Source organism: Ranitomeya variabilis, chromosome 5 (assembly GCF_051348905.1).
Source record: "Ranitomeya variabilis isolate aRanVar5 chromosome 5, aRanVar5.hap1, whole genome shotgun sequence".
Lineage (NCBI taxonomy): Eukaryota > Metazoa > Chordata > Amphibia > Anura > Dendrobatidae > Ranitomeya > Ranitomeya variabilis.
In genome coordinates, this window is record NC_135236.1 from 372,859,006 (window position 1) to 372,879,911 (window position 20,906).

The 20,906-nt window shown below is 45.6% G+C and overlaps 1 protein-coding gene across 1 annotated transcript in view; it reads right to left on the reverse strand.

Moving 5' to 3' along the window:
• The window catches only part of ASB15 (ankyrin repeat and SOCS box containing 15), a 129,244-nt gene extending 109,484 nt beyond the window's left edge, over positions 1 to 19,760 (reverse strand). Inside the window, exons 1-2 of the mRNA XM_077264937.1 lie at positions 19,732 to 19,760; positions 19,365 to 19,464 (exon numbers count right to left, since the gene is read on the reverse strand). Of these exons, the coding sequence (XP_077121052.1) occupies positions 19,365 to 19,462 (98 nt within the window). The 5' untranslated portion in view covers positions 19,463 to 19,464; positions 19,732 to 19,760. The remainder of the gene's footprint in view (positions 1 to 19,364; positions 19,465 to 19,731) is intronic.
• Positions 19,761 to 20,906: the final 1,146 nt, after the last annotated feature.

Below are 20,906 nucleotides of genomic sequence, written 5' to 3' on the forward strand. Positions count from 1 at the left end.
CAATTCTTTACGCAGCGGCGTGTCTGCGTATCCCCCTAGGGCCCCATATTACCTTCCACACACAGCGCCTTTGTCCTGGGTGTCGGCGTCTTTGTACGGAGGGGTTGACACCCAGGACCGGACGTGACGTCGGACAGGAAGAGGGAAGCCCCCGCCCCCCAGTGAAGCAGCATGGAGTCCTTCTGTGTGTGTGTGTGTGCGTGTGTGTGCGTGTGTGTGCATGTGTGTGTCCCCATGCGACGCTAGTGCCACCATTGTGCTAAGTCGCCGTATGGGACTACTACTCCCATCCGGTATTAGGATGGGAGAGTTGTCCCTGTGTCCGGCGACTTAGCACAATTGTAAAGTTACACAAAACACCTACACACAATACACATACATGACACACAGTACATACAACATATAACACAGAGTATATACTCACCAACAGCACACTTGTAGGCGAAGCCCTCGATCCTCCAGGAAAAAATCCAAAAATAATAAACCAAATTCATACTCCCTGTCCGCAGAATCCATAAAACGAGTGTCCCACGCCGATCGGCTGCTCTCCGGCGATACACTGCCAGGAGCGAAGCTCCTAGCAGTGTATCGCGTACTGTTCCGGAGTTCAATGGCTCCGGCGTCTCGGTTAACAGCAGTACAGCTGCGTTGAACTTTCCCACGCAGCACTGCCGTTAAGCGAGAGTGCCGGGGTCAATGACCGCCGGTAAACTCGCTCGCGCATGCGCAGTGACACACCGACAGGAACTATGGCTCCTGTCAGTGTGTTGCTGCAGCCGTGGAGAGCAGACATATCTCTGGATGTGTCTGTTCTCCATGGAAAATCTTGATACGTGGCACTTAAATACGTGGCACTGAAATACGTGATACGTGGCACTTTGATACGTGGCACGTGTCACTTAAATACGTGGCACTGAAATATGTGGCACGTGGCACTTTGATACGTGGCACGTGTCACTTAAATACGTGGCACGTGGCACTGAAAGATGTGGCACGTGGCACTTTGATACGTGGCACGTGGCACTTTGATACGTGGCACGTGGCACTGAAATATGTGGCACGTGGCACTTTGATACGTGGCACTTTGATACGTGGCACGTGGCACTTTGATACGTGGCACTGAAATATGTGGCACGTGGCACTTTGATACGTGGCACGTGTCACTTAAATACGTGGCACGTGGCACTGAAATATGTGGCACGTGGCACTTTGATACGTGGCACGTGTCTCTTAAATACGTGGCACGTGGCACTGAAAGATGTGGCACGTGGCACTTTGATACGTGGCACGTGGCACTTTGATACGTGGCACGTGGCACTGAAATATGTGGCACGTGGCACTTTGATACGTGGCACGTGGCACTTTGATACGTGGCACGTGGCACTTTGATACGTGGCACTGAAATATGTGGCACGTGGCACTTTGATACGTGGCACGTGTCACTTAAATACGTGGCACGTGGCACTGAAATATGTGGGACACGTCGCACAAAAAAGTTACATGTAGTTTTTTTTGTGTCGACGGTCCGCCGAAGCACGACGCATCCGTCGCACGACGGATGCGACATGTGGCAATCCGTCGCAATGCGTCGCTAATGCAAGCCAATGGAGAAAAAACGCATCCTGCAAGCACTTTTGCAGGATGCGTTTTTTCTCCAACGACGCATTGCGACGGAAGCCAAAAAACGCTAGTGTGAAAGTAGCCTAACCCTAACCCTAGCCCTAACCCTAACCCTAGCCCTAACCCTAACCCTAAATTTAGCCCCAACCCTAACCCTAACTCTAACCCTAACCCTAACCCTAACTCTAACCCTAACCCTAACCCTAACCCTAATTTTAGCCCCAACTTGTCTTCTCCTGCCGGCCGGCAGATGGCAGCAGATGGCGGGCGCACTGCGCATGCGCCCGCCATGATGAAAAAGCCGGCTGGCAGGAGAAGACAGAAGAGGACCCAGGGACCCCGGGTGAGTATGATAGGGTCCCCGAATCCCCCTATTTCTCTGTCCTCTGATGTGCGATCACATCAGAGGACAGAGAAATAACTGATCGCTTTTTTTTTTTTTTTTTTTTTTTGCGGTCGCCGGTAAACTGTTAATTACCGGCGATCGCAAAGCAGGGGTCGGTGCAAATCGACCCCGATCATGTTCTTTGGGGTCTCGGCTACCCCCGGCAGCCGAGACCCCAAAGAACATCCGGGTGCCGGGCGGCGGGCGCACTGCGCGTGCGCCCGCCATTTTTTCCCGGAAAAAAGATGGCGGCGCCCATGGGGAGACACGAGGAGCACCGGGGGAGGTAGGTAAGTATTGGGGGGCTATTGGGGGCCATCGGGGACCACATTTCTCTGTCCTCCGATGTGCGATCACATCGGAGGACAGAGAAATTAAACGGCAAATCGCGTTTTTTTTTTTTTTGTTGCGACCGCCGGTAAACGGTTAATTACCGGCGATCGCAACTCGGGGGTCGGTAAAAACCCCCCGAATCATGTTCTCTGGGGTCTCGGCTACCCTCGGCAACCGAGACCCCAGAGAAAATCCGACTCTGGGGGGCGCTATTCACTTTTTCCACAGCGCCGTTAATTAACGGCGCTGTGGTTTAAGTACCCTTAGCGGCCGCCGTTAAAAGGCGTATCGGCGGTCGTTAAGGGGTTAAACCATACTTACCAAACGTATAATCCTCGACTCCCTCATCTCCCACAACAAAAATAATAAACCACAATGGGAAAAGACACGCAGGGGGGAGAGTGCATAGGAGAGGATTAGATACTGACTGCTGAGCCGTGTATCTAATCCTGGCCTGTGTGATACCGACAGCTGAGCCATGTATCTAATCCTGTCCTGTGTGATACCAACTGCTGAGCCGTGTATCTAATCCTGTCCTGTGTGATACCGACTGCTGAGCCGTGTATCTAATCCTGTCCTGTGTGATACTGACTGCTGAGGACACAGTACACGGGACAGGATTAGCTACCCAGGACTAGATTAGCTACACAGGACAGAGGTAGCAGTGGTATACAGAGGCAGGCAGGCAGTGGTATACAGAGGCAGGCAGGCAGTGGTATACAGAGGCAGGCAGGCAGTGGTATACAGAGGCAGGCAGTGGTATACAGAGGCAGGCAGGCAGGGGTATACAGAGGCAGGCAGGCAGGCAGGGGTATACAGAGGCAGGCAGGCAGTGGTATACAGAGGCAGGCAGGCAGTGGTATACAGAGGCAGGCAGGCAGTGGTATACAGAGGCAGGCAGGCAGTGGTATACAGAGGCAGGCAGGCAGTGGTATACAGAGGCAGGCAGCAGTGGTATACAGAGGCAGGCAGTGGTATACAGAGGCAGGCAGGCAGTGGTATACAGAGGCAGGCAGCAGTGGTATACAGAGGCAGGCAGGCAGTGGTATACAGAGGCAGGCAGTGGTATACAGAGGCAGGCAGGCAGTGGTATACAGAGGCAGGCAGGCAGGCAGGCAGTGGTATACAGAGGCAGGCAGCAGTGGTATACAGAGGCAGGCAGGCAGTGGTATACAGAGGCAGGCAGTGGTATACAGAGGCAGGCAGGCAGTGGTATACAGAGGCAGGCAGGCAGGGCTTTACAGAGGCAGGCAGGCAGTGGTATACAGAGGCAGGCAGGGGTATACAGAGGCAGGCAGGCAGTGGTATACAGAGGCAGGCAGGCAGTGGTATACAGAGGCAGGCAGGCAATGGTATACAGAGGCAGGCAGGCAGTGGTATACAGAGGCAGGCAGGCAGTGGTATATAGGGGCAGGCAGTGCTAGGTGATATATAGGGGCTGGTAGCAGTGGTAGATGCATAAGAAAATAAAAACGCTGTACTTACCTTCCATCCTCTCTCAGGAAATGCTGAGTCATGTTCAGGGCAGAGCAGTGTGACGATCTCCCTGCTCTGCTCTGAACAGGTCGGTAGTGAGCAGTGATTGCAGCCTGTACTGTAATACTAAGTACAGGCTGCAATCACAGCTCCTTGCTGCAGATACTCACCTCAGACCCTCGCTTCCCAGCAGCAGCTTCTGCCATCGCACGCACTGAGCTGTGTGTGCGATGGCAGAGGGAAAAACAAAATGGCCGCGATCTCCTCTCACAGCTGTGATGCGGCAGCTCAGTGGGCGTGGCCAAGTCACAGCTGAGAGGCAGGAGATGGAGTCGGAGCCCGACCGTTGGCTCCTATGTACATGGCTGCCGTAAGTGAGGTGTGCAAGTGTCGTGCCCAGACACTTACACCCACACTAATGAAAATGGCGGCCTCCAGTGGTGAAAGCAAAAGTGAATAAAAAAGTATGAAAGAGGTACATTTACTTTTGTATTGAAAATAATTGATTATATAATCAATAATTATTAATACAAAAACTAAAATCACGGCACCCTCCCTTTAAGGGGGAGGGTATGAACACTTCTGCCGATCCAGGGAGCTGATCTCTGGAAAGGGAGAACAGTAAGCTACATGTTTAGTGAGGTGTTGAGCAGTGAATTCGAGTGGAGAGGATCTTTTGCTGCCCAGTTATGGATGGTCTATGGAGATTATAGATCAGTTGCCGTCTGGAGCTGGTTACATGTGGTACGGTCTTGGGATCTGTTGTCTGGATTTGAGAAACTATTCTAAGGACGGTTGTTGCTGGCTGGAATGGGATACACGTGCTACGGGATATCTGTCGTCTGGAAGAATATAGGCTGTGACTGCTGACTATAACAGGATGAGATACTAAAAACTGTGGACCAACCAAAAGTTGGGAGACAGTGGGTATAACCTGGTACGGGGTAGTGGAACTACCAATCCCGGGTTGGAATCTTGTGGACTGGGGACATTGTATTGTGACCATCTACCCAGAATTACTGTAAGACCATGGAGGTAAGGAATAAAAAATAGTTGTACTGTTAACCTGCACAGGTGATTATTACAACCTCACATCTTCATATTACTGTTTAAAACGGAATGAGGTCTACAAAGAAAAGAACACAGTACCTACAGTCAAATATGGTGGAGGTTCAAAGGTGTTTTGGGGTTGTTTTGCTGCCTCTGGCACTGGATACCTTGACTGTATGCAAGGCATCGTGAATTCTCAATATTTCCAAAGGATTTGGGGTTGCAATGTAGTGCCCAATGTCAGCACTTTCTGAGCCATTCTAGCCATGCCAATCATTGGCTTGGCTGTGATTGGCCGATGCAGCACGTGACCAGGCCTGTATAAAGTATATAGGCCGGATCACGAGTGCCACTGCTATTATGCTCTCATTAGAGTAGGGACAGGATGCAGCTGGAGTGAGGGACAGATTCGGGCTGCGCACTCTGCAAAACAGCCACTGTGTGTACTCTGCAATCCATATCTGTGTGAGTACTGTGCTAAAAGCCGCTGTGTGTACTCTGAAACCCATAACTGTGGGAATACTGTGTTAAAAGCTGTTGTGTTCTCTGCACACCACACCTGTGAGGGTACTGTGCGTTTAAGGTGCTGTGTGTACTCTGCACCCTCCCTGTGTGAGTACTGTCCCTTTAATCCATTTTGTGTTCCCTGCGGGTTAAAGTAGTATACCAAAAAGCCGCTGTGTTTACTTTACATCCTTCGCCTGTGGGAGTACTGTGCCCTTAAGCCACTGTGTGTACTCTGCCCCCCTCGTCCCTCCTGTGGGAGTACTGTGCCTTTAAGCTGCTGCATGTAATCTGCACTCTCCCCATATAATGCATTTAAGCTGTTGTGTGTTTTATTGTAGTCCGAGAAGTAAATAATTGGCATTGGCCATCTCGTTACCATTTATAGGACAAAGAAATAGTTTTTCAGGACCCGTGTGTTTTTTAGTAGTCTATGAAACAAATAATTGGCATCAGCCATATTGCTGCCACTTTTAGGCTAAATGAATATTTTTTCGAAATCGGCATTTGTTTTTTAGCAGTCTGGTAAATAAATAGTTGGTATTATCCATCTCGTTGCCATTTCTAGGCCAAATAAATAATTTTCCTAAACCATTGTGTGTGTTTTTTAGTAGTCTTGGAAATAAGTTAATGGCATCAGCAGTCTCGTTGCTATTTCTAGGCCAAAGAAATAATTTTCCAAAATCGGTGTGTATTTTATAGGAGTCTGGGAAATAAATAATTGGCAACAGTCAGCTCCTGTCACGCACAGTGTGGGAAGACTAAGTGCAACACGAGGGGAAAAGGGGAAGGAAGCACAAACACTAGGGAAAGGGGGAGTGGCGCCCCCTAGGCAGATCTACTAGAACCCTGCCTCCCCTACCATCCCTAATGGCAGCACGGTGGCGCAGTGGTTAGCACAGCAGCCTTGCAGCGCTGGAGTCCTGGGTTCTAATCCCACCTTGGACAACATCTGCAAAGAGTTTGTATGTTCTCTCCATGTTTGCGTGGGTTTCCTCCGGGCACTCCGGTTTCCTCCCACATTCCAAAGACATAATGATAGGGAATTTAGATTGTGAGCCCCATCGGGGACAGCGATGATAATGTGTACAAACTGTAAAGCGCTGCGTAATATGTTAGTGCTATATAAAAATAAAAAAAATTATTATAAAAATTATTATCCCTATATTTGCTCCATACCAATCGCCAAGCAGGAACCTAAGCCCTGTATATCCCTAGAGCTAGGCCCTGAGTAGGGAAGGGGGGTGTGCACTGGTCAGGACCCACTGTACACTAAAGAGACAAACGGGGGAAGCAACTTACCTTCAGCAGAGAGGTAACACCAAACGTCCTCCAACAGCACCAGATAAAGTAAGCTGACTGCTATAGCTCCAAGCCTTCACAATGGGAAAATGTGAATATCACTGGTGGCTCCCTGAAGCAGACTGGGAGTCTATAAACACCCAAGGTGTGTCCAGGTGTGTAAATTAGATCCGGAGGGAAGTTGCCACTGGGCCCAAATGTCAGAACGATTAAGAAGGCGTTTGCAATGCCAAATGCAGAGACCTTCTGCAGCCATATGCAGAGCGACTGTCTGTAGTATCTGACACACTGGTGACAGCTCCTTGCCATTTATAGGCCAAATAAATAATTTTCCTAATCTGGTGCGTGTTTTATGGTAGTCTGGGAAACGAATAATTGGCATCAGTCAGCTCATTGCCATTTTTAGGCCAAATAAATAATCTTTCTGGACCACTGTGTGTTTTTTAGTAGTGTTGCAAATAAATAATTGGCATCATCCATATCTTTGCGATTTCTAGACCAAGGAAATAATCTTTCTGGATCAGTGTGTGTTTTAGTAGTCTGGGAAACGAATAATTGGCATCAGCCATCTCCTTGCCATTTATAGGCCAAATATATAATTTTTCAGGACCACTGTGTGTTTTTCTAGTAGTGTTGTAAGTAAATAATTGTCATCAGCCAGCTTGTTGCCATTTATAGATCAATTAAATAGCTTTTCTGGACTGATGTGTGTTTTCTAGTAGTGTTGTAAGTAAATAATTGGCATCAGCCAGGTTGTTGCCATTTACAGGCCAAAGAGACAATTTTTCTGGATCGATGTGCATTTTCTAGCAGTCTGGAAAATAAATAATTGACATCAACCACATCTTGTCATTTTTAAGCCAAAGAAATAGTTTTGCTGTACCGCAGTGTCTATATGAGCAGTGTTTTTTTTTTTTTAAATTCTACTCTGCAATGGTGTTTTTAAGAGTAGTGTTTCTTATACAAATTCTACTCTGCAGCCACCACTTTTCCATTTGTGGGCAGGAAAAAATATTTTATTCTATTGCTGGGTCTATATGAGTAGGGTTTAAAAAAAAAAAAACTACCCTGCAGCCATCTTTTTTTGAGTGGTGTGTTTTAAAAAAAAATTCTAGTATGCAGCCATGTCTTTCCCATTTGTGTACCAAATTTCTACTTTGCCAAAAAGCCTGTATGACTACTATGCCAAAAGCCTCTGTTTGTACTGTAACAAAAACATCTGTTTGTACTGTACCAAATTAGGGATCATATCAGATGGTAATGCTGGATTTTGCTACGTGCTCAGAAAGGTTTTACACATTTCTGTCATGCTAACCATCCCTTCTGAGGTTCTGCCGATGCCCCAGCTGCGTTGGCAACTTCATCCTCCTCTGCCTTGTGCTTCCGCTGAGACCTCACTGTCTGGCGAGAACGGCATGAGTAGTGCGTCTACTAGCATGCTCTTATATTCCCACATTTTCTGATCTCGTTCTACTGATGGAAGTAAGGATGACATGCTGTACTTGTAACGGGAATCCAGCAGGGTGGCCATTCAGTAATTAGCACTTGGAACAATCCAGGCAACATGGAGGTTGTTGCACAGGCACAACAGCATGTATTGCCTCATGTGTACCAGGCTGCCCAGAGGCAACAACACGCTATTCTCGGTGAGAGGTGTATCATCTGACTCCGCTGTATCATCTGTATCCCCCCTTCCATGCCCCAGTGATGCCCATGTGACAGTTTGAGTGCCGGCCTGCTGTGAACACGGTTGTTTCTCATACTCCTTTTCATCCTCCAAAACTGTCCCCTGGCTAGACATTTGTGGTTAGACATTTGAACCCATCCTCCAAGACGTGTGGACATCTGGCCTGATAATGGTTTGAACGGTCCCTGTTCCTTCTCCTCCTCCTGTGCCAGCACCTCATCCATCATTGCCTGAAGGTTTGTTTTTCTAGGACCCTGGGAAGTGGCATAATAACAATAATGAGGACATCATCAGTGCTGGCCATGTTTGTGGAGTACTCAAAGCAGCACAACACAGACCACAAATCCCACATGGACGACCACTTGGTCTTGACATGATGGTGTTGTTGTGCAGAGCGACACAACCTTGCGTGCGTGAGAATGCCGAAAGCGAGTGCAGATGGCCTGCTCTTTCAGCAGCAGCTCTGACATGTCTGTATAATTTTTAAGGAAGTTCTGAACCACCAAATTCAGCACATGCCCCCGTCAAGGCATATGTGCCACACCGGCTAGGCCCAGAGCTGCTACAAGATTTCACTCGTTATTGCACACAAGGCCGGGCTTGACGTTTATTGGCACTAACCACACATCTGTCTGCTTTTTGATCAACATCCACAGCTCCTGCATGGTGAGATTTTTCCCACAAACAGATGATTTTCAGAACAGCCTGCTGTAGTTTCCCCTGGCTGTGCTCATGGTGGCTGTGCAGGTGTTATGTTGACTGGATGAGGAGTCGGTGGAGGAAGAGGAGGCAACATGGACAGAGAACCATTCAGCCCAGCTGCCCCTACATTTACCCAGTGGGCAGTTAGGGAGATATTACCTCTCTTATCAAATAGTTTGATGACTAATCTGATTAATCTTCTGCCAGACTAACTTACAGCACAAGTCTTGTAGAGATTGGACAGTGCCAATTTCAATTCCTCCAATTTATGTGTAATAGGAATGGCAATCACCCAATGGCACCCATGACACATAAATAATTTCTACTTGTTTTAATTACAATTAATTGACATGTCCAAATCTTTCTCTGAACCAGGTGACAATATTCAACAAATATGTAGGTGCACCAGATACCAGATAACTGTTTATAAAAAGCTCCACTATCGACTGCTTGCACAGTTTCTCCAGCATATGCAAGGTGAAGTTCCACCTTGTGGGTACATCGCATATGATGCGGGGAGAGGGAAGGCGGAAGTCAGACTGCACTGAAGACAGATGAGTAGCAGCAGGGTGAGAACGCCAAAGGCGAGCACAAACTGCCCACACTTTCTTACCGCATGAGGAGACGGTGGAAGAAACAGAGTAGGAGGAGGCAACATGGTCAGAGAAAAAGCTATATGTCAGCCGCAGTGCACAATAGCAGCCAATTTAATGCCTAGGAGCCAGCATCGGCACTTTTGCACCCAGCTCCTTTGTTTGCTGTGCAGCTAGGGCAGCGTGACCACCACCTCTTCCTCTGAATTGCCCAAGTCACTCGGATGGCATTAATGCCATGTGGGGTCTAGGACCTCATCGGCCCCATTGCATCATCACACCTCCCAAGTCTGTCCGTAACTCTGCTGCCCTACTAACCCACTTCTGTCCTCGCTACTCCTCCACTTCTCCCTTCAGCAAATCCCTTAATTGCCTCCCAATTCCACAAAGTATCCACTTCAAGATAGTAACATTGACCTATAAAGCTGTCCATAATCGGTCTCCCCCATATATATCTGAACTTATCTTTCGATATCTCCCACCACATTATCTCTGGTCCTTCCAAAGCCTCCTTCTCTCCTCCACAATAGTACGTTCCTCATCCAATCGCCTGCAAGTCTTCTCCCGAGACTTCTCCCATCCTGCAGAATTGTGTGGCCCAACACATCCGATTATCCCCTACATTCGGCACTTTCAAGTGGAACTTGAAAAACCTTCAAGTGGAACTTGAAAACCCATGTCTTCAGAATAGCTTACAGTCTGCAATGACCCTGCTGCCACCTCACCAACAACAGAGCAGCTGCAACCCCTGAACCTACTGTCTCCTTCCAAATTATCCTGTAGAATATAAGGCAGCAAGGATAGGATCCTCTCCCCTCTGTACCTGTCTGTTACTATTAGTTTGTTCATTGTAATTTCTATTTGTGTTTTGTATGTCACCCCTCTTGATGTACACCACCATGGAATCAATGGTGCTCTAAAAATAAATAATATTAATCCCCGCATGGTGTTCCATTCAGTCTTCACCCCTGCGCTCCTCACCAATGTACACATAGCACAAAGCTGAAGCAGTTGGCACCTGTGTTTCGTCATCACCATCGTCAGAGATGTTCTGCGGTGGTCGGCTGACTATTTGCACTACCCCTCCCACGTACTCATCCTCCAACAGAACAAGTGGTTCTGCATCATGACTCAGACTTGTAAGGGGGTGAAGTTGAAGACAGATGCTGACGAGCCACAGATGTCAAATCTGCGCTTTCAGCAAGGGACCGGGTGGAAGACAAAGCAAACGGACTGAAGGCACTCACATCCAACCAATTTAAAACCACCTCTACTTGTTCGGCCTCACTATTCATCCAACTGTACTAGTGCCTACGAAGTTACACAAAAGGTACTGTCGCCTGCTTGCAGCAGAGTAAGATGTTTCATTTGGGCACATAGCAGACACATATTAAACATGCCCTCTCTCTCTCTCTGTAGCAGCTACATCACCATCCCCAGCAACACGGCACATTTCCTATTTGATGCTCTCCTCATTGTTTTCAACACAAAAAATTGCAGCATATCACACGGCCTGTATAAAGAGAGAGAGTCGCCAGCAGATTATTATACTGCCTGTTTTCAGTGTTGGCTACCTCCTCCTACTTCGCCTCTTCCACCTACCCCACCACCTCCTCCTCAACCTCCTGCTCCACTTGGACCTCCTCCACCTGGTTCAAGATGATAATTTTTTCTTTTTTTTTTCTATGTTATTTTAAGTCATTTTCCTATCCACATTTATTTGCACGGCAATTGCCCTGCTCTTACCCCCATTGGGCTTCCTTTTGCAGCCCCCTAGCCCTTATTATCAGCATTTTACAGGAATTTTAAAGCACAAGTTCAGGTCCCCATTGACTTCTATTGGGTTCAGGTCAAGTTTGGTCCCAAAATGAACTTTTCACTGTAGATTCGTCGAACCCGCTGAGCCCGAACATCCACTGGTCTGCTCATCATTACTCTTGAGTTATCTCTCTTTCTTTAGGAACACTTTTTCTTACTTACGCCTACTCAAGGGAGTGAATCTGATAGTGAAATGGACATGCCAGTCTTTAATCCTACAGCTCAGATTCAAGCATAGATCTGTAACTGACCCCTGGCAATTTTATCCAAGCCATCTTATCACTCTATACTAAAATAGAGCTTAGCCTTCTCATATTCTTCATCAGACAGGATCCATTATTCATTTACACAATTTACATCACATATAACTTGCTTTTATCTTTGGTCTACATGCAGGTTTTTGGCACACTAAATGGTTTTTATGTTTGTTACATGCATCTTCCCAGATTGCTATTTTGGGCTACAAAATCGCCTGCATCTATACAGCCACCGTGCTCTACTAATTGCCTAAACTACACAAAACCTTTCTCAATTAAAGGGTTATTCCCAAAGCCATGATGAGATCTGTTTTCTGTACATGCAGAATGAATCATGTGCCAGTACACGCTATTTTTAAATGTGCACAGATTTGCAACTATCACCCAAACTGATTATTTTCTCTCCCACCCCCAAGTCTTTTTTACCCTCCGTTGCCATTGGATCTGTCCCGCAGTAGTTCTAATGCAGTTAGATTAGCATTAGTGATGAGTGAGTATACTCGTTGCTCGGGTTTTCCCGAGCACGCTCGGGTGGTCTCCCAGTATTTGTTAGTGCTTGGCGATTTCGTTTTCGTTGCCGCAGCTGCATGACTTACGGCTGCTAGACAGGCTGAATACATGTGAGGAATGCCTGTTTGTTAGGGAATTCCCACATGTATTCAAGCTGTGCAGCAGCCGTAAATCCTGCAGCTGAGGTGACGTAAACTAAATCTCCGAGCACTAACAAATACTCAGAGATCACCCGAGCGTGCTCTGGAAAACCCGAGTAACGAGTATATTCGCTCATCATAATTAGCATGCTTAGATGCACCTTTCTTGAAAAGTATAATGTTACAGGTTATACAGTATATACTAGATTCCTTGATAGGGCGTTGATCCATGGAACTAGTCTGATTGCCATGTGTGGAGTCGGGAAGGATTTTTTTTCTCCAATGTGGAGTTTACTGTTTGCCACATGGTTTTTTTTTTGCCTTCTTCTGGATCAAAATGTTAGGGAATGTTAGGCTAGGCTATGGGTTGAACTAGGTGGACCTAAAGTCTTCTTTCAACCTTAATAACTAATGTGTTATAAAACATCTGGGTTGTAGCACAGCTCAGCTATGCTATGCTGAAAATCCTACTGACACCAGCTTTTGCATCTAATAACTCTGTCTGGTAAATGAAAAATCGATGCACCTATGACCCTGTATAATAAAACATCCCCCAGACAGTCACTGCATCTTCATTGCCCTAACATCTGTGTTGTAGCACAGCTGATCTATTGTATGCGCAACTCTGCAATGCATGAACGCAAGACCATGATTAAGCTTTGAAGATCCCCATGAACCACTAACGACATGTGGAGTTTGCAAATAAAAATATTGGTCAAATAGCTGGTGACAGTCACTATATTGTAAACTATCAATGGTCACCACATGCATTTAAATAAATATTGCCCATGTTGAGATATCTATGTCTATTATAATGCATTCAGGACAGCATAGGGATGTGTTATGATCCTTAGTGGTTGAGGATCACAAATTACTCCATACTCCATTACTCCAAGTAACATACATAGGACAAGCTCTAGGGAGGTGGCAAACTGGACTGACCGCAAATCTGAACCTATCCAAACACACTAGAAGTAGCCGGTGAACGTGCCTAAAAATCCTAGACGTCTCGAGCCAGCCTGAGGAACTAACTACCCCTAGAGAGAAAGAAAGACCTCTCTTGCCTCCAGAGAAATAATCCCCAAAGATATAGAAGCCCCCAACATATAATAACGGTGAGGTAAGAGGAAGGCACATACACAGGGGTGAAAACAGATTTAGCAAATGAGACCCACTAATACTAGATAGCAGAAAATAGTAAAGGGGTCTGTGCGGTCAGTAAAAAACCCTTACAAAATATCCACACTGAGATTTCAAGAACCCCCGCACCAACTAACGGTGTGGGGGGAGAAACTCAGTCCCCTAGAGCAACCAGCAAGCGAGGAAATCACATTTTAGCGAGCTGGACTAAAAACATAATAAATGCTGATAATCAAAAAATGATCAAACAAAAACTTAGCTTGTCTTGGAGAGACTGGGAGCAAGGTAGTCACAAGGAATCTGAAGAGCACTGAATACATTGAGAGCAGGCAAGGAACTGAGTATCCAGGTGAGCTAAATAGGAAACCAACCAAGGATAACGAACCAGCTGATGCTGCCAACCTGCAGAAAGACAACACTACACAGTACCGCTTGTGACCACTAGAGGGAGCCCAAAAACAGAGTTCACAACAGTACCCCCCCTTGAGGAGGGGTCACCGAACCCTCATCAAGACCCCCAGGGCAATCAGGACGAGCCGTGTGGAAGGCACGAACCAAATCGGCCGCATGAACATCAGAGGCGACAACCCAGGAATTATCCTCCTGACCATAGCCCTTCCACTTCACCAAATACTGAAGCCTCCGTCTAGAGATACGAGAATCCAAAATCTTCTCCACCACGTACTCCAATTCGCCCTCGACCAGCACCGGAGCAGGAGGCTCAACAGAAGGAACCACAGGTACCACATACCTCCGCAACAAAGACCTATGGAACACATTATGAATGGCAAACGATGCTGGGAGATCCAAACGAAAAGACACCGGGTTAAGGATCTCCAAGATCTTATAAGGACCGATGAAGCGAGGCTTGAATTTAGGAGAGGAGACCTTCATAGGAACATACCGAGAAGACAGCCACACCAAATCCCCAACACGAAGTCGGGGACCCACACCGTGGCGGCGGTTGGCAAAGCGTCCACCACATGGTTCCAAATCTGCTGCAACCTATCCACCACAGAATCCACCCCAGGACAGTCAGAAGGCTCAACCTGACCCGAGGAAAAACGAGGATGGAAACCAGAATTGCAGAAAAAAGGCGAAACCAAAGTAGCAGAACTAGCCCGATTATTAAGGGCAAACTCGGCCAACGGCAAAAAAGTCACCCAATCATCCTGATCAGCAGAAACAAAACATCTCAAATAAGTTTCCAACATCTGATTAGTTCGCTCGGTTTGGCCATTAGTCTGAGGATGGAAGGCCGACGAAAAAGACAAATCAATGCCCATCTTAGCACAAAAAGTCCGCCAAAACCTGGACACAAACTGGGATCCTCTATCAGACACAATATTTTCAGGAATGCCGTGCAAGCGAACCACATTCTGAAAAAATAGAGGAACCAAATCGGAGGAAGAAGGCAACTTAGGCAAGGGCACCAAATGGACCATCTTGGAAAAACGATCACACACCACCCAGATGACAGACATTTTCTGAGATACCGGAAGATCCGAAATAAAATCCTTGGAAATGTGCATCCAAGGCCTTTTCGGAATAGGCAAAGGCAAAAGCAAACCGCTGGCACGAGAACAGCAAGGCTTAGCCCGAGCACAAATCCCACAAGACTGCACAAAGGAACGCACATCCCGCGACAAGGAAGGCCACCAGAAGGACCTAGCCACCAAATCTCTGGTACCGAAAATCCCAGGATGACCCGCCAACACCGAAGAATGAACCTCGGAAATAACGCTGCTGGTCCATCTATCCGGGACAAACAGTCTCTCTGGTGGACAACGGTCAGGTCTATCCGCCTGAAATTTCTGCAGCACTCGTCGCAAATCTGGGGAAATGGCAGACAAAATCACTCCCTCTCTGAGAATACCAGCCGGCTCAGAAACTCCCGGAGAGTCAGGCACAAAACTCCTAGAAAGTGCATCAGCTTTCACGTTCTTCGAACCAGGCAGATATGAGACCACGAAGTTGAAACGGGAGAAAAACAACGACCAACGAGCCTATCTAGGATTCAGGCGCTTGGCAGATTCAAGGTAAATCAGATTTTTGTGATCAGTCAAGACCACCACACGATGTTTAGCTCCTTCGAGCCAATGTCGCCACTCCTCAAATGCCCACTTCATAGCCAACAACTCCCGATTACCAACATCATAATTCCGCTCGGCAGGCGAAAACTTTCTTGAAAAGAAAGCACATGGTTTCATCACAGAGCCATCAGAGCTTCTCTGCGACAAAACAGCCCCTGCTCCAATCTCAGAAGCATCAACCTCGACCTGGAACGGGAGAGAGACATCTGGCTGACATAAGACTGGAGCTGAAGAAAACCGGTGCTTCAGCTCCCGAAAGGCCTCCACGGCCGCAGGAGACCAATTAGTCACATCAGAACCCTTCTTGGTCAAATCCGTCAAAGGTCTAACCACGCTAGAAAAATTAGCGATGAAACGACGGTAAAAATTAGCAAAACCCAAGAACTTCTGAAGACTCTTAACAGACGTGGGCTGAGTCCAGTCATGAATAGCCTGGACCTTGACTGGGTCCATCTCCACAGTAGAAGGAGAAAAAATAAAACCCAAGAAGGAGACCTTCTGTACTCCGAAGAGGCATTTTGAGCCCTTCACAAATAAAGCATTAGCACGCAGGACCTGAAACACCATCCTGACCTGCTTCACATGGGACTCCCAATCATCAGAAAAGACCAAAATGTCATCCAAATAAACAATCATAAATTTATCCAGATATTCTCGGAAGATGTCATGCATGAAAGACTGAAACACAGAAGGAGCATTAGAGAGTCCAAAAGGCATCACCAAGTACTCAAAATGGCCTTCAGGCGTATTAAATGCTGTTTTCCATTCATCTCCCTGCTTAATGCGCACAAGGTTATACGCACCACGGAGATCTATCTTGGTGAACCAACTGGCACCCTTAATCCGAGCAAACAAATCAGACAATAGTGGTAAAGGATACTGAAATTTGACTGTGATCTTATTCAGAAGACGATAATCTATACAAGGTCTCAAAGAACCGTCCTTCTTGGCCACAAAAAAAAAATCCTGCACCAAGAGGGGAAGTGGATGGGCGAATATGTCCCTTCTCCAAAGACTCCTTTATATAACTCCGCATCGCGGCATGCTCTGGTATAGACAGATTAAAAAGTCGTCCCTTAGGGAATTTACTACCAGGAATTAAATTTATAGCACAGTCACAATCCCTATGAGGGGGCAGGGCACTGGACCTGGGTTCATCAAATACATCCTGGTAGTCAGACAAAAACTCAGGGACCTCAGAAGGAGTGGAAGAAGCAATAGACACCAACGGAGCATCGCCATGAATTCCCTGACAACCCCAACTTGACACAGACATAGCTTTCCAATCTAAAACTGGATTATGAGCCTGCAGCCATGGCAGACCCAAAACGACGACATCATGCAAATTATGCAGAACAAGAAAGCGAATCACCTCCTGATGTACGGGAGTCATGCACATGGTCATTTGCGTCCAATACTGAGGCTTATTCTCAGCCAATGGCGTAGCATCAATTCCCCTCAGAGGAATAGGAAATTCCAAAGGCTCCAGGACAAAACCACAGCTCCTGGCAAACGACAAATCCATCAGATTCAGGGCAGCACCCGAATCCACAAAAGCCATAACCGGGTAGGATGACAAAGAACAAATCAAAGTAACAGACAAAATAAATTTAGGCTGCATAGTACCAATGGTGACAGGTTTAGCGATTTTTTTTTAAGCGTTTAGAGCATGCTGAGATAACATGAGCAGAATCACCACAGTAAAAGCACAACCCATTTTGACGTCTATGACTTTGTCGCTCAATTCTGGTCAGAGTTCGGTCACATTGCATAGACTCAGGTCTCTGTTCAGAAAACACCGCCAAAGGATGAGCAGATTTGCGCTCCCGCAAACGCCGATCAACCTGAATGGCTAAAGCCATAGAATCACTCAGACTTGTAGGGGTGGGAAACCCCACCATAACATTCTTAACGGCCTCAGAAAGACCTTCTCTGAAATTTGCAGCCAGGGCACACTCATTCCATTGAGTAAGCACCGACCATTTCCGAAATTTTTGACAATACACCTCTGCTTCATCCAGACCTTGAGAGATAGCCAGCAACGTTTTTTCTGCCTGATTCTCAAGATTAGGCTCCTCATAAAGCAGTCCAAGAGCCAGAAAAAATGCATCTACATTAAGCAATGCAGGATCTCCTGGCGCCAGAGAGAAAGCCCAATCTTGAGGGTCGCCACGCAACAAGGAGATAACAATTTTAACTTGCTGAGCGGAATCACCAGAGAACGAGGTCTCAGAGATAGAAATAACTTACAATTATTCTTAAAGTTTAGAAACCTAGATCTATCACCAGAAAACAACTCAGGAATGGGTATCTTTGGTTCTGACATAGGGCTATGAATAACAAAATCCTGAATACTTTGCACCCGTGCAGTCAGATGATCCACACTAGAAGTCAGAGTCTGAACATTCATGTCTGCAGCTGAGCTCAAAACCACCCAGAGTTCAAGGGGATGAAAGAAGCTAAACAGACTGCAGCAAAGGAAAAGCGAGAGGAGAAAAAAAAAATAAATTTACTCAGGTCTTCTTTTTATCCCACTTCTGCGATGCAATAAACACTTTTCGGCCTGCTCTACTGTTATGATCCTTAGTGGTTGAGGATCACAAATTACTCCAGCTAAGTAACATACATAGGACAAGCTCTAGGGAGGTGGCAAACTGGACTGACCGCAAATCTGAACCTATCCAAACACACTAGAAGTAGCCGGTGAACGTGCCTAAAAATCCTAGACGTCTCGAGCCAGCCTGAGGAACTAACTACCCCTAGAGAGAAAGAAAGACCTCTCTTGCCTCCAGAGAAATAATCCCCAAAGATATAGAAGCCCCCAACATATAATAACGGTGAGGTAAGAGGAAGGCACATACACAGGGGTGAAAACAGATTTAGCAAATGAGACCCACTAATACTAGATAGCAGAAAATAGTAAAGGGGTCTGTGCGGTCAGTAAAAAACCCTTACAAAATATCCACACTGAGATTTCAAGAACCCCCGCACCAACTAACGGTGTGGGGGGAGAAACTCAGTCCCCTAGAGCAACCAGCAAGCGAGGAAATCACATTTTAGCGAGCTGGACTAAAAACATAATAAATGCTGATAATCAAAAAATGATCAAACAAAAACTTAGCTTGTCTTGGAGAGACTGGGAGCAAGGTAGTCACAAGGAATCTGAAGAGCACTGAATACATTGAGAGCAGGCAAGGAACTGAGTATCCAGGTGAGCTAAATAGGAAACCAACCAAGGATAACGAACCAGCTGATGCTGCCAACCTGCAGAAAGACAACACTACACAGTACCGCTTGTGACCACTAGAGGGAGCCCAAAAACAGAGTTCACAACAGGGATGGGCCTGAAGCACTGAGAAGAAGCAGTGAGTTACTGGAAAATGTAGTGTTAGCAGATAAGAATAGGACTGTGAAGCTGGTTGTACAGAGAAGCAGGAAGAGATAAAATTAAAAAAGACACTACGGTACAAGAAAGAAACGTTATGTTGGGCTTGTACTGTACATTATATAGTGAAACAAATACACTGCTTTGTAAGAAAAAAAATATTGACATTGTGGGAATAACTCTTAAGTTATTAAAATCTAAGACTTCTTCTGAACGAAATATAATTCTTGGTATAGTAAGTGAGCTTTGTACCTACAACTAAAACCTGTATTAAGCATGGCTTGCTACTTAGGAAGCCTATAAACATTAAAAAACACTAAATCATAGCGTATGGTTATTCTGCTTGAGAAAATAAATATGCTTTCTTACCCATCTTGAAGAACAGGAGGTGCAATAGCTTGGAGAGATTCTTGAATACTTAATTGGATTTCATAACTGTCTAACTGCTCTTCCTCAGTTTCCTCCATATCTAAAAACAATTTGATATTTTAATGATAAATACATGAACAACCAAACAACAATGGAAATTTGGAAAGCTTGTAGTAAACCAATTTACTATAGAGGACACATTATGAAGCGTGAGCATATACAGTGCAGTGTTCACTTCAATAGGTTTAGTTGCTAGTCCCAGAGAAAATCTCGAAAAAATACAATATAATAAGTCGGCCTTTCAGTTAAACAGTTTGCAGATTTTACATTGAATATGTTTCAAATCAATAGATAAAGCTTTCCTCACCTTTTCCAGTCCTCGTGACTAAAGAGAGGCCTCTACTTGTGTGCAGAAGCCTGTAGAACACAGGCCATACATGCCTTCTAAAATTAAACCTGAAGTGCTGGGTTATATATAGCTATGACCTTGTGAAGCAGCAAACCAAGAACATGTGCTCTCAGAGAAAAGAACAACACGAGAATTACAGCAAACACTGTCATAGCGTCAGTGAGTGACAAAACAAAACATTGCTTCACATATACAGTGGCATGTAAAAGTTTGGGCACCGTTCGCCAATATTACTGTTATTGGGAACAGTTCAGCAAGTTGAAGATGAAATTATCTCTAAAAGGCTTAAAGTTAAAGATGACACATCCTTTATATTTTAAGCATAAAAATTATACACTTTCATCTTTTACATTTAAAAATTACAAAAAGGAAAATGGTCTGTCAATGATTTCTTTGTATCAGTATCAGTAAAAGGGCAATGTCACTGTAAGCCTACTTTACTTACCTTTATCTGACTGTGCTTTCTTTCTGAATATAAATAATGGACAAGGAAGATGCACATAAACTGTCACTGTCAGTTGCATTTAGACTGGCCAATTATTTTAGCTTGCATAAAAATCATTGCTCTAGGCAGCACATTGTCCATTGTGCTGGGGAGTACAGTATCCAGCACTGTACAGTAAACAACAGGGAGCCAAATAAAAAAAAAAAAACCCGAAAAAATGTCCCAATTATGAAAAGTCTCAATATATATGAACTAGATGGCAGCCCGATTCTAAAGAATCGGGAGTCTAGAATCCATATATACTTTATTTATTCAAATGTAAGAATAATACAATTAATAAATAATAGTAAGAAAGAACAAAAAATGGCTGCACTCACCAGCTCTTGACAATTCTTGTTATTTAAGGTACAGTTACACAGGATCCATGAACATGCTTATGAGGGGAGTGATGAAAGACATCAGACAACAACTTTGCGTGTTGTGGCAAATGCCACAACAACGGTTCTTTGCTTAAGAACAATAATGTAAATAATAAATAATATGTATCAATAACTATGTATAGTGGTATGTTCTATGACATTTTAAAATATTTCATTATTATGTGGAAAAGCTCTTAGTACCCATACTGGCGCATACTTGTGTGCCCATCAGGTATTTTCACAGTAAAATTTTCACAGGTGGGACCCCT